At 34.1% G+C, this 14,427-nt stretch overlaps 2 protein-coding genes across 2 annotated transcripts; one reads left to right on the forward strand and one right to left on the reverse strand.

The window, feature by feature from the left end:
- Positions 1–5,818: 5,818 nt before the first annotated feature.
- LOC104773172 (basic leucine zipper 43-like) lies at positions 5,819–6,659 on the reverse strand. The gene has a single exon (XM_010497750.2). The coding sequence runs from the start codon at positions 6,358–6,360 to the stop codon at positions 5,842–5,844; it is 519 nt and encodes a 172-aa protein (XP_010496052.1). The 5' UTR covers positions 6,361–6,659; the 3' UTR covers positions 5,819–5,841.
- Positions 6,660–10,173: 3,514 nt separating this feature from the next.
- LOC104773177 lies at positions 10,174–13,996 on the forward strand. Its single transcript, XM_010497755.1, has 4 exons — positions 10,174–10,826; positions 10,918–11,257; positions 11,341–12,357; positions 13,883–13,996. The coding sequence occupies exons 1-4, from the start codon at positions 10,174–10,176 to the stop codon at positions 13,994–13,996; spliced, it is 2,124 nt and encodes a 707-aa protein (XP_010496057.1).
- The last annotated feature ends 431 nt before the right edge of the window (positions 13,997–14,427 follow it).

Genomic DNA, 14,427 nt, shown 5'->3' on the forward strand with positions numbered 1-14,427 from the left:
AGCAGGTCATTTAACTAATCTGTATAGATCTCCAGACATAAATATATTTATATTTCCCATTATTTTAGAGATAAATAGTAAACTTCTTAATGTTTTTCATTATGGATTTTAATGCGTATTTTACATTTTCTATTTTTATATTAATCGTGATAATACACCATATTCTATTTTGTTTTAAATATAGAAGACTTCTTAAGTTTATCCACCCTACTTTAAATAATGTAAACTTAACAACCTTAGATTAACAACATTAGATTAACTTAACAATAATCTTCAAATTATTGAACATAATATTTATCACATTTTAAAAAATATTAGCTATCAATATGGCATTTCACTGATTTATTCAGATTTACATAATGATCAAGAACTTTAGTAACCGGTCGATTATATTGTTAATAATTGTATTTAACTATTTTTTTATTTTTGGTCGACATTATAAAGTACGGTATTTTTTAAATAATAAAATAATTAAATCTTTAAAATATTTATACTTCATAAAATATTCATCCATCTAAAACAATATCCAAAACAGCAATTATAAGATATCATAACATTCATCATACTATTCTCTAAATATCATTCTTATCTTCTCTTCACGCCAGAATATTTGCTACGACACCAATCATTTCTTCTTCCATATGCAGATTATTTACATTAACTTAACAATATTCTTCAAAAATATTTAACATAATATTTATCACATTTTTTTAAAATAATAGTTATCAATATAGCATTTCATTGATTTATTCAAATTTACATGATGATCAAGAAGCTTAGTATCCGGTGGTTTGTATTGTTAATAATTGTATTTCACAATTTTTATTTTTAGTCGACATTATAAAAGTACGGTATTTTTAATTATTAAAATAAATAAACCTTGAAAATATGTCTATTTCATAAAATAATCATCCATCTAAAACGATATCCAAAAAACAGCAATTATAACATCTCATAACATTCATCCTACTATTCTCTAAATTTCGTCCTTCTCCTCTCTTCAAGCCAGAATATTTGCTACGACACCAATCATTTATTCTTCCATATGCAGTCTATTTTTAAAATAATAACAATGTTATCTATTAGATCTAATAGAAATTTAATGAGAATATTTTTTAGGTACTTACCGTGTATTTTAAATGGAAAGGAAACGACTTAGATTCTTTGCGATTAATAGCTTCTCTGCAGATAATAACAAAAAATAGGGTTAGGGTTAAAGAATTACGAATAAATGCTAGTATAATGTTTATATAAAAGTATTAATATCAGGATGACATTTAACACAAATTGTTTCCGTATTAATACCAAATTAAGCAATTAGTAACAAACGTTAGAAGATGATTCAAACAGAGAATTAGGGTCAAGTCTGCTTTTTTAACATAAACTACTACCGAACAATAGCCGAAAGACGTTGTATTGCTAACTCTGCATCTCTAATTTGTTGATTAATCACACTAAATGATGTTATATCTGAGAAACTAAGAGTAGATAATTTTAAACAATAAAAAATCATTTATTTAAAATACACCATAAATGTTGGGATATTATTAGCACCATTCATAGTCTTTCTCCAACAATAATCTGTAACTACAAATATTAGTATGATTTTCTGAATCAAATATATAATATTAATAATCTTTCTTATAAAAATTTAAACAATACATGTTTTTCACCATAAGATCATTGGTAGATTAACAAAGTTTTAATTTAAACCATTAGAAATATTTATAATATTAACAAAAGAATTTTAAATTTAGCAACATACCTTTTAGCAATGATGAAGATGCAGAATTCAAATAAGAATGTTCGATAGTCCTTGCCACCTCCACCTATTGATTTATATTTATTTATTAGAGCCACAAACACATGAATAAAATTAAATAACTATGATAGAATAGTTTACTATTAAAATTACCAAACATCTCTCATTAATATTAGCATCTTCAAAAGCTGTCCTTCAACTATAAACATGAGCCTTTTAATTTAGCATCATCAAAGTATAAAAAATTAAGTTTTAGGTATACAAAAAATAAAATACCTAGATTTCTTGTGCGGGAACATAGAACTCTAAGATCACGACCATCTACTAACTCACCTGAAACATAAGAATTAGTATAATAGTTTTTACAAAACTTTAAATAAATCAAGAAACCTATACAATATAAAATAAGAGGTAAAGACTACACAAAGTTTTGGTAATGCTCGAACTTGCGTTCCAAACAAATACTACATGAAGAGGATATGAATCATTAGAACACAAACACGAATACGAAGAACCATATAAAGGATCATCAAGACTATAATACATATATAATTTCAAGAACATGAGAGAAAATTAGGATTTTTTCTTTTTTAAAGATTTCAAATTATGGAGAATGGTTACGGTTGTACCTATTTATATATTAGTTAACAACCTATAATTTTAGGGTTTCGAATATGTCGGTATATTTTGGTTAGGTTTTATATAAAGCCCATTATTATTTTAGGTTTTAGCGATTTTTAATTTATAAAATCACATTTTGACGATTATATAGATTAGATATTTAAGAAATTTAAACTTTTATAATTTTTTAATTAATTTGAAGGGTAAAAAGGTCCATTTTTGAATCTCAATAATGGCAAATTAGTAATCTTAAGTCTGAGGATGAATGTGGTGCGTTTCAGCAACCTAAATAATGAACAAAAGCTTGTCCGAAAATTTTTTAGGGGTAATTTTATTAAGGGTAAACGACGTAATTTTTTGTGGGATTGGCTGTGAGCTCTTTTGATTTCTCCTTTAATATATTAGATAATGCAAGGAAAGTTTGAATGTTTCTTACTTTCTCAAGTTGGCATGGCTGTTTGTCCTTTTTATATAAACAAAATTTTGCACTGTATTTTTCCAACGTTACGGCAATTGATTAATGATTTTTTTTTGTTAAAGATAAGATTAGAAGGATATAATCTAATAAAGTGGTTAATTTTTCTTCATAGTATCGAATTAACTATTCGAAATGGGTCTTAAAGAACTCTTTTAATATTCACAAAAATACCACCACAAAAATTAGTTTTCAAAAGTTTATCCTTTTATCTAACAAAAAAACTTTTATATTTTAAGACCGTTATTGCAATTGACTAATGATTCTTTGTTAAAGTAGTAAGATAACCGAAAATTTTTAAAGAAGAGATGGTTAATTCTTCTACATAGTTTCGAATGAACTATTCGTCTATTCCAAATGGGTCTTAAAAAACTCTATTAACATTCACATGTTATAAAGGATAAACAAACGATTAAAACTTTATTCTTTAAAGATAAAAACTTTCCGAAGAAAGAAAAACCAATTGTCGTACGAAACGAAAAAGTAATAAAGGAAGAAACCTATCTTCTTGTCTGAGATACACTCGTACTTTGTACACACACATTTATAGAAAGATACAGACAAAGATTGAGATGATTCTTGATACAATACATAAAGTGAAAGAGAAAACAAACTGAAAGCGAGAAAAGAAACTCCACTGTTGTTGGAAGATAAACGACACAAAAGATTCTTAGATATTTTAGGACCACAATGCTGATATAGTGACTTACGCTTCCCCAAACATATTAAAATAATAGTTATATGTTTTGTGTTTCAGTCTCAGTAAGCGTATTGTGTAGTGAGTACTGAGACTAAGCTCTAAATGTAGTTTCTTTATTTTTCTTCCAATTTTGTTGGGTGATTCCTTTTGAAAAGGTTTCCTTTCTAAGGGAGACAACCATATAGTGTTATGAATTAGAATGAATCTCAAGAAAACATAACTGAAAAACGAGTATTTGAGGCTAATATTCTTTAATCCTCCTTGTACTAAAAATTGGCCGCGTACTCGAAAAATCAGACGCCTAGTATACAAAGATAGAATTATTGTATAATCGATTTCCTCATTGATAGCAGCCGCGCCTAACCAATTTTTTCCCAGTTTTTCCAATATTCTTTTGGTTAGATTTGTTTTTTTACATAGTTTAATAAAAGTGTGGTCCAATAACACAAATTCCTGTAACAATCCATTTTTTTAATCATTCTACGTGTAATCCTTGTTTCAAAACCTATAATTGAAACCAAGATACAAAACGAGACCAAAGTGATCAAGACCTAATCGACTATATTATTTATTGTGTATTTGTATGTAAAAAACACTAAATTCTAAACATAATAAAAAAACTTGTTTCCGATTAAATCTCGTGTAATCTCCAATTTTTTTGTTAAATGGTAAGCCCACCACAAATACCAGTTAGGGCCTAGCGTTATTTTGAATAGATAGATCCTAAGATTTTATTTAATAATAGCATCATTAAAAAATTTAAAAAGACACGGTCAACTAACCATTCCAAAAAAAAAACCTCGGTGTGAGTTGGATTAGTGTTCTACTCACTCGAACAACGCTTCAATAAAAAAAATGGAACACGGTTTTGAGTCACTTTGTATGACATATAGCTTCTTAGTTGTTTATGTGTTTTCGGCCCTATAGTTACTTGGCTTAACTATACAACTTGAACTTGGCATCACCAAAGATTGGTTTCAATATCTAGAGAAAACATGAACGTAAGAGATGTACGTTTACATGAATGACAACAAAGAAAAAGAAGTTAAAGGTGTCCATATCTTTCGATATTGTATCTTTTAGTCTTCCACTAAAATTACCTTCTTCGTACTCGATCCCACATTCCCACGACGAAAGAAAAAAAAGGTGAGAGATTGATTGAAGTTTTTAAAAACAATTTTGATGGACACATTTTATACGACCGGAGTGGTTTCTTGGATAGTAAGTTTATGGCAAGGAATCTCACGACACGAAGAAAAGAAAAAAAGTACGTTTCTTTTGTTGACCACATTTCGAAAGAAGATCTCGTACGTAAGATTGTTTCTTTGTCTATCTGTCTATGTCAAAGAAAGATAAATGAACATGGAGATACCATGAGTTTGGGTTTACTTTGCAATAAGTTGAAATTGATTCCAGCTCTTGACCAATCTGTAAAAACCAATTTATGGTCGTTTTGTAGAATTTGACATATCCTATATTTTTCTTACAAAAATATATCAGAAATGAACATTCAAAGTGAATGAAAACACAATGGTACAAACATGTACCAGCGTTTAGATTTTTGGTTTAAATTATTTTTCTTTCTCTTAAAAGTATTTGTTCATAAATCTGACATAGAAGTATTTTTCTTACTTTAATATATAATTGAAACTATGAAAGAAATCTTTCCAACAAGTTAAAAATATTTTCTTAGGTCGATGCACACAACCATAGATATATACTGTTCTTCGTGGGTCTAGAGACTAACAGTTACAGATAAGGTTGTCCTTGGTCTTTGCCTAATATAATCAAATTTAGAAAGTTTCACATAAGAAATCATCATGACTCCACAAACCATCATCTATTATTTTTTCTTTGTCCAAAAGATATATGATAACATTTTAAATGATGTCACCATGCATATATTTTAGTGTATGTTTTCTTTGTCCAAAAGATGATAAACACTTTAAGTGATATCACCATATATATATGTTAAAATGTAAGTAAGTATTTCCTGGTTTTGTAGTTGGAAATTTGGAAATTGTTGTAATAAGAAACAAAACCCACACCACTTTACTCTGTCCCCATCACCAACATGACTCATGCATGATATGACCAACACCACTTATATTTGTTCTTCATTAACACTAATCTTCTTTTGTTTATGAATTTACTGTATTCTAAAAACGTCGTCGTTAAGGGCCGTATAATCAAAACCCTTGCAACAGAACACCGGATATACACATACAAAGATACATACTAGACCGACTCAAACAATCCATAAATGAATCGTGTGAAAATGCTCTATTCAATGGGGATTATATCGTCCCTGAAGCAAGAGAAAGGGCTTTGAATTTGCATATTACTGATCACTTCCTTAAGCTCAGATGTTTCCTCTTTAAGCTGAGCATTCTCTTGCAGAACCTTTTCGTAAGACTCCGAGAGATTGTTAAGCTTATCAAGCAACTGATGATTCTCGATCCTCAACCACATCACTTGTGACCAAAGCTCGTCAAGGTGTCTCTGCTTCCTCATACGCGATCTCCTTGCGGATTCTCTGTTTGATATCATCCTTCTCTGCTTACGCTCGTTGATTATGTTGTTGTTCGTCTGGTGCTCTTCTGCTTCGTCTGAGGTCGAGTTGTTGCTGCTTAAGCTCATGGATTGTGGATTGTTTGTAGAGATTTGGAATCCATAGAGGGGGTTCGAGTTTTGACAGTTGGATGGAAATGGCGTAGATATCGTGACACTCGAAGGATAGGGAGATGGTATGGAAGAGTTTAGGTAGTTATGAAGGTTAAAAACGTCTGTTTGCGGCTGCATTTTGGAGTTGACTTGGGAAGAAAGTTAGGGCTTTTTAATTACTTGAGGAAAATAAATGTAGGTCAAGAGAAAATATGCAAGTTTTTTTTTTTTTTTTGTCAAACAGCTTTATAAGTTCTGATGGAGTTTCTGGTGTGTGAAGAGAGACGATGGTTTTATAGAGTCAGTGAGAGCAGTGGTCGGGGAATGGAGCCCACTTTCTGCAATTGGGTGAAGCAATAAAAAAGTTTCTAACATGAGAACTGAGTAAATATATTCACCTAGATCATGTCACATTAATCTATCTTATATCCATAATTGTCTTGATTTAAGCCAATTGATTAATATATGTGACAAACGCAGGCCACATATATAATGTACATTGTAATTGTCTAAAGTTAGGTGAATGATGGATAATTGTACATTGTTTCAAATTATATTTTATAGTGTAATTAAATGGTGTTTAGAAAGTTGAAGAATATTATTGACCACATATGGCCCATGGGCATAAAAAGGGAAAAACGTTTTCCTAAGTTTGTTTTCCTAATTTTGTTTTACCAAACCAAACTGTGAACCATTGTACATTTTATTTAATGGTAAAATGTAACTTCGCAATTTTTTTTTTTTGATCAAACAGATGGTTTCTATTCATTCAAACAGAAAACAATACAAGAAGGGGATAAAGATCCCAAAGTTTAAGACAATACAAACATAGACTTTCCCCAAAGCCATAGGTATGCATAAAGATAAAGATAAGAATCAAGCAAGAATCCATGATAGCAATGAAACAAATGCTAAATAGCAGTTGGAGACAAGCAGAATCAAGGTTGCAAGATTGGACATCGTCGTCGATGAGATCGAGAGATGACAAGTAGGTCATAGTCAAAGGACGTTGTGCCGTTGGTAGGAGAATCAGAGCCAAAGGACTCACCGGGGTGAGGAGCATTAGCATAAGCAATGCCATGGCAGAGATTCGGGATGCAAAGACCAGGATAATGGTGGAGGTGTCGAGGGTGGTTTGCTTGAAAAAGTGGTGCTTGAAGTAGTAGAGGGATGGTTGTTGGTAGAGAAGGCTCTAAGACCAAAAACACAACCTCGGTTTGACATCAGAGCTAAGGCGCTAACAAACTTCAAAGTCTTAGGATAAGGAAGGGTCATCATTGAAGCTAAAATCAGGGTTAGTAGGCAAGCAGTATAAAGCCGTAACAAACTAGGTGGATCCTCTCTGCCATGAAAATGGTGATCAAGAATTCAACACAGATTATGTATCCGGTGAGACAGTGGCAGGTAAAGGACAAACCTGAGCTTCGGGCTAGCGGATGGCTGCAGAGTAAGGGGGCAATAAGGTTCACCAAAGAAGCTATTAACAGGTGCAAAGACATTGTGTAAAGCCATGACAAACCAGCTGGATCCTCTCTGCCATGGAGATGGTGATCAAGAATTCCACACAATGTTTTAAGGCGGCAAGACATGGGCAAGGAAGTAATAGACCTAAGCTTCAGGAGACAGGGTGTTTGTTGGGTTTTAAGCAATATATGGTAGGTTTGGGATCCCATAGACAAACTCACAAGCTTAGCAATAACCATAGTTCCTACAAACCGTTTGTACATCCTAGACAGACTAGCTAGATGGGTCCTCTGATGCAGTCTTCGAACACTGAGGGTTGCCAAAAAAACTAGGTAATGTCGGTAGGATAACAGGGGGTTAGAGAAGAACCTGGGTTTTTGGAAGATGGGCAAGATCTGTTGTGGAGCTATCATGTCGATAACGGATTTGGGGAGCATCCACAGAAGAGGTGTTGTGAATGAACGAGGCAATTGGTACGCATAGCGGCTGACCGGGAGGATTGAAATGAGCTTTTGCCTCTCCGGTGAAAGCAAATGTAGATCCGTCGAGCTCAATGGGTGGCTTGTGTTCAAGGCGAAAGTCCAGTCGCTTACCATTCCAGATCTGGAGCTGAGAGAACAGGGGGACTTTATTTCCGCTGGCAGTGAGGCTGGGTCTGGGTTACGGAGAGAAGGATTTGTCAGTCTCCTCCGACCGTTGTGTTCGAAGTTGCTTGAGCCTGTGCCTGGATCTGATTGAGAGGATCGTGGTTGTAAAGGTTGCAAGGGGTAGTCAAAAGGGGAAAAAGGGGAAAACGGGGAAAAAAAGAAAGAACAAGAGAACTAAAGACGCAAAGAGAGTAAGGGACGAAAGCTAAGATCAGGGTACCCCGACACCGGCGAGCAAAAGCCCCACCGGCGTCGGAGAATGTTGGGGGTGGCGGCTTCTCGATAATCGGGCTTGGGAGAGAAAGGTTTTAACCTAATCCCTAAAAACCTAAATCACCATATTTTTTGTAACTTCGCAATTTTAATACTTTTTTTATGAGACAAATATGGATACAAACAAAGTAATTAAACTTTGATAAACCAAAACAAGGAATACAAACAATATCAAACATATGTAAAATCACTGAAGTTATACATATGTAGAAAAACATATGTAGTACAATCACTTGATGCTATAACTAGGAAAATCACTCACATTGCAAAATACAACAGTCATCAATTTATGCAGATGTGGCTTCCTCCTCGATATATATATACATGACAGCTGATTAAAGATTTCACGAACTTACATGATATATATATATATGTGTTTGCTCCTTATCATACATATTTTATAGTTATTCGACCACTTACCCGCATTGTCTAAAGGAAAGGTATCCAAGGGGAAAAGGGCCATTTCATACCCGTACACACCTCTAAAGTGCTAATTGCTACCTGTACAAACAAGAAGTGCCAATTTAAACATGTACCATAGGACATTTTACATTTCATACATGTACTCACAAAATCGAGGCAATTGCACAGTCCACGTTAACGGATTTCAGTCAACCGTTATAGAAGCTGACTCAGAATCCACGTGTTTTTTGACATGGCAACGAAGATGCAAAACGACATCGTTTTGATTTGTTTTTCTCGCAAAAAATTGTGGAAATTCCACACTCCGGAGATTCGAACTCATGACCTCACCTGTGTTTAGCTGTAGGACGTAACCAGTTGATCTAACAACATTATTCGATAATAAGATACAAATTAATCTTTATAAACCTAACGTAACATCGATCGAAATCGAAAAAAATCCGGAAATTCACACTCTCGTGGGTCGAACCCGCGATCTCAGATTTTAATAGCATAGGACGTAACCAATTGATCCCACAACTTCATTCGGTTATATCACACAATTTTATCTTTATAAAGTTTAAAGATATCTAAGTCTCAATTAAATAAAATGTCGTCGTTTTGAATTGGGGGAAAAATTGAAATCTTAGGGTTCTTCTTCTTCTTCTCTCAAATCCCGATTTGTGGTTCTTTCTTCTTCTTCTTCTCTGGAATAGGCGACGAGAGAACCGACAAAGATGGACGAAGAAGGTGATCAATTCGAATGGAGAGAGGAAAGAGTAGGACGAAACGAAGAGATAAGGTAAATCGAAGTAGATTTCAATGTCTGATTTCAATTTAGGTTTTATTTTAAGGTTTTAATCTTAGATTTCATGATGCTGTAGTGATTCGAGGGTGAAATTCAATGTCTACAATGGTGGATACTGGGCAAAAGATTACAAAGGTGACGTTTTTTATCTTCAAGGTTCGAAATCGGTAACTATAACATGTAATCCGGAAGAGTTCTTTGTTAAGGTGTCGAATGAGTTTAGAGAAGGAATTTATGGGCATATGTTGTGGTATAAGTTTCCATTTGAGGAACATAAGGAGCGGAAGAGGTTGATAGATTCGGATATGAGTTTTACAAGGATGTGTGATGCGGCCATATGGAGTAGTTGATGTATTTATGGTTAAGTCGTCAGAGCATCCTCATGATGTGGAGATTACTGAGCCCTATGATGCAGAGATTCGAGTTGAGAGGAATGTAGCCTCTTTTCTTGATGAAGACCCGAATTTTGACTACCATGACATACCTCCAAACTCGGATGATGAAGGTGGTGGAGAGAAGTTTGTAAGATTAAAAAAAGGTAGTGGTCAGTTGCAGTTTAAACAAGTGTTTGACACTCTAGAAGATTTCAAAGAGTGTTTGATAGATTATGCTTTGAAGGGAGGATACAACATTAAGCTTGATAGGTGGGGGAAAGAAAAAAATGGAGCTGTTTGTTCAATGGATGGTTGTCATTGGAGGTGTTACTATTCGTTTCATAACCCCATTGGGAAGTGGGTTCTGAAAACATTTGAAGATGATCACAATTGCACACCTGATGGGTATTGTAGATTACTAAAGTCGGCTGTGGTGGCAAAGATGTTTATGGATGAGATAAGGTCTAATCTTGATTATTCACCGAAAGCTATACAATATGAGGTCCAAAAGAGGTTCAATATTATGATCACACCTGATGTATGCAAGAAGGCAAAGAAAAAAGTATTAGATATGATTCACCGTGACCATATAGAGCAGTTCTCTAGGCTCAGAGATTACAAAGATGCAATCCTTGAGTAAGTTATTTTTTTTAATGATTGTGTCCATATTCTAACACTTTTTATGATTGTTTTTATATTCTAACACACATTTTTATATTTTTTGTAGGACTAATCCTAACTCCACTGTGGAGTTAGACACTATCATTGGTGATGATGGATCAGAACTATTTCGAAGGTTCTATGTCTGTTTTGATGTGTTCCGCAAGTTATGGCCAATGTGGTGTCGACCCATATTTGGTATTGAAGGGTGTTTTATCAAGTCTACATTTAAAGGGCAATTGTTGGCTGCTGTTGGAAGGGACGCCAATAATGGCTTGTACCCCATAGCTTGGGCTGTTGTTGATGTTGAGGATGAGGAGAACTCGACATGGTTCTTAAGTCATTTGAAAGATCATTTTCATCTGCAAGAGGGTCAAGGATTCACAGTCATTTCTAATAGACAAAAGGTATGTTATTGTTCTAATTTCATTTACATTTTAGTTGCCTTTGATATTTGAATCTGATCTAATTGGTTACTTTTCATTTATAGGGCTTGTTAAATGCAGTAAACAGGGTGTTGCCTTATGTTGAACATAGGATGTGTGCTAGGCATATCTATGGTAACTTGAAGGGTGCTTTCCCTAATCAAAATGAAGTGAAGACTCTGTTTTGGCGTGTGGCAGAAAGCTATACGGTTGCTGAATATGAAGCAAACTTGCAAAATGCAAGGAACTATGATATCCGATTATATGATGCCATTATGCAGAGAAATCCCAGGAATTGCAGTTTAGCTTTCTGTTCACCTACAGCCAAATGTGTTGATGTTCACAACAACATATCAGAGTCGTTCAACAATGCCATCGATCCAGCAAGGTACGTACCAATGGTTGAGATGTTGGAGACTATTGGAAGAAGAACCATGGTGCGTTTTGATTTGAGGAAGACTGCGGCCAGTCAGTATACAGGTCGAATCACTGAGAGGGCAAAAGAGATCTTAGAAGAAGAAGCTAAGTACATTAAGTATTGCTCATTTTTCCCAGGTGCAGACGGTAGATATGATGTTCGTGAGTCTGGTATAAATCACAGTGTGAATCTTAGGCTGAGGACATGTGTTTGTAGAAGATGGGATATGAGTGGAATTCCTTGTCGCCATGCTCGTGTGATCACCGAGAAGAAGCTTAATCGTGAAGATTACATTAGCGACTGGTATTTGAACTCGAGGCAGTTATGTATTTATAGTAATTCGGTTGCACCAGTTAATGGTATGTTGTTCTGGCATAGAACTGGTTCTGTTGTGGTACCACCTGCTGCTTTAGTTGAACAGATTGAAAACAGGAAAGGTAAGAAACCAAAGCTGAAGAGGGAGAAAGCAAGGCATGAGTCTCCTACAAAAAAGAAGAAGAAGATTAGTAGAGAGAATAGGATCATGCATTGTAGTCTATGTAATTACCCTAGACACAACAAATTAAGGTGTCCTAATGCTGGAGTGGAGAGATACCAACCACCAAGGAAACCAAGGAAGAAGAAGCAGTCATCAAATGCAACTCAAGGAGCTGAAGGAAGTCAAGTAAGTCAAGAAGCTCAAGGAAGTCAAGCAACACAAGACTAACTTACAATTTGTTGCTTGTTAGGTCTGTTTTTCTTTTTGTATGCCTTGTTATGGAGGTTTCTTAAAACAATATGATATGTATTTGGTTTTCTTAAGACTTGGTTTAAGACAAGGTTATTAACATGTTTTCATCATTTTGAATGTCTTATGAGTTTTTTTTTTTTTTAAACCAATATGATCATTCATTCAATACAACATCATACATCATACACCATACATTCACTAAAACCAAATTCAAAAGATAAACCTAAAGAAGAAAATCATCACCAAAGCAAACACTACAATGTTCTTCAAGCTACGAAGCTGCATTTTCAACTCTCCAACCTCCTTCTCAACCACAGCCTCACATACACGAGTATCCATTGTGAAAATGCCAATTTCTGATTCACAAACATTGAAGTCTTTTTCCATTTTCATCGAATCTCCTTAAAGCTTAGTAACTTTCTCTATCAAGTCTTCAATCTCTTGAACCATACACGTATCCGTCCACTTGAACACATGACCCTATTGTCCTGTAACATTTATCTAAAGTTTATACACATAACCACAACCAAATGCGAAATTGAGAAAACCACAACCATTGACAAAACCACAATCATTGACAAAACCACAACCATATGCGAAGAAGACAAAACCACAACAATATCCAAAATTGAAACACACTTACATGTTCTCCAAATGGACAAGCATGAAACAGTCTTCTAGGGTTTCTAACTATGTTTGACGTCTTCATCACTACACTTTCTCCACACCGACACTTCTTAGGAAACCCTCTGAATCGCTCACCCATTCTCAATCACTGTAATTCGGTATCAGAGAAGAAGAAAAAGAGTGTTTGGTAGGTTTATCGAACCCAATTACAGAGAAGGAGAAGAAGGAAATAAAACCAAAATAAACCACAAATCGGGATTTGAGAGAAGAAGAAGAAGAACCCTAAGATTTCAATTTTTCCCCCAATTCAAAACGACGATATTTAATTTAATTGAGACTTAGATATCTCTAAGCTTTATCAAGATAAAATTGTGTGATATAACCAAATGAAGTTGTGGGATCAATTGGTTACGTCCTACGCAATTGAGATCTGAGATCGCGGGTTCGACCCATGTGAGTGTGAATTTCCGGAATTTTTTTCGATTTCGATCGATATTACGTTAGGTTTATAAAGATTAATTTGTATCTTATTATCGAATAATGTTGTTAGATCAACTTGTTACCTCCTACCCAAATCACATGTGAGGTCATGAGTTCGAATCTCCGGAGTGTGGAATTTCCACAATTTTTTGCGAGAAAAACGTATCAAAACGGTGTCGTTTTGCATTTTGTTGGCACGTCATAAAACACGTGGAATCTGAGTCATATTATCTAACGGTTGACTTAAATCCGTTAACGTGAACTGTGTAATTGGCTCGATTTTATGCGTACAGGTATGAAATGTAAAATGTCTTATGGTACATGTTTAAATTGGCACCTCTTGTTTATACAGGTAGCAATTCGCACTTTCGAAGTGTGTACGGATATGAAATGGCCATTTTCCCGGTATCCGAGGCATCTCAGCCGCAATATTTGGCTTATCCTCGACATGTTCATGTATATATGAATATGATATAGTATCGACATCAATCTTCTCCAATGAAATTCTATATCCAAACAGATACATCATAAATGTATAAGTAGGTGCATGAGGGGAGTAGTGGATAATCATTTTAAAAAAAAATTGAATTGCTTTTTCTTATTACATTACTTTATTTTGTATTTTACATTTTGTCTTAAATGTATAATGAATATCAGACCACCGAGTGGTGCTGATGTAGTCATATGTCTTTCAGATCCAATTCTTTCTTTGCGTCAATAAAGAAACCTGTCTATTCTACCCATTTAGAAAATTTTAACCCAATTGTTTTCTTTTCAATCAATAAAGAAATTAAAACCAGATTTATTTTTGTTTTATAAAAGATAAAGAAAGCGCTTATTTACAAAAAAAAAAAAAATAATGCATTTTGACAATACAAATGGTATATAGTTCTCTAC

Source organism: Camelina sativa, unplaced genomic scaffold (assembly GCF_000633955.1).
Source record: "Camelina sativa cultivar DH55 unplaced genomic scaffold, Cs unpScaffold00478, whole genome shotgun sequence".
NCBI lineage: Eukaryota > Viridiplantae > Streptophyta > Magnoliopsida > Brassicales > Brassicaceae > Camelina > Camelina sativa.

What these genes read in the sequence shown, in the direction of transcription:
- LOC104773172 (XM_010497750.2), bottom strand. Translation starts at nt 6,360, where the DNA reads ATGCAGCCGCAAACAGACGTTTTTAACCTTCATAACTACCTAAACTCT.
- LOC104773177 (XM_010497755.1), top strand. Translation starts at nt 10,174, where the DNA reads ATGGTTAAGTCGTCAGAGCATCCTCATGATGTGGAGATTACTGAGCCC. An exon ending in TACAAAGATGCAATCCTTGA is followed by an intron (nt 10,827 to 10,917) that starts GTAAGTTATTTT and finishes TATTTTTTGTAG; the next exon opens with GACTAATCCTAACTCCACTG. An exon ending in TCATTTCTAATAGACAAAAG is followed by an intron (nt 11,258 to 11,340) that starts GTATGTTATTGT and finishes TTTCATTTATAG; the next exon opens with GGCTTGTTAAATGCAGTAAA.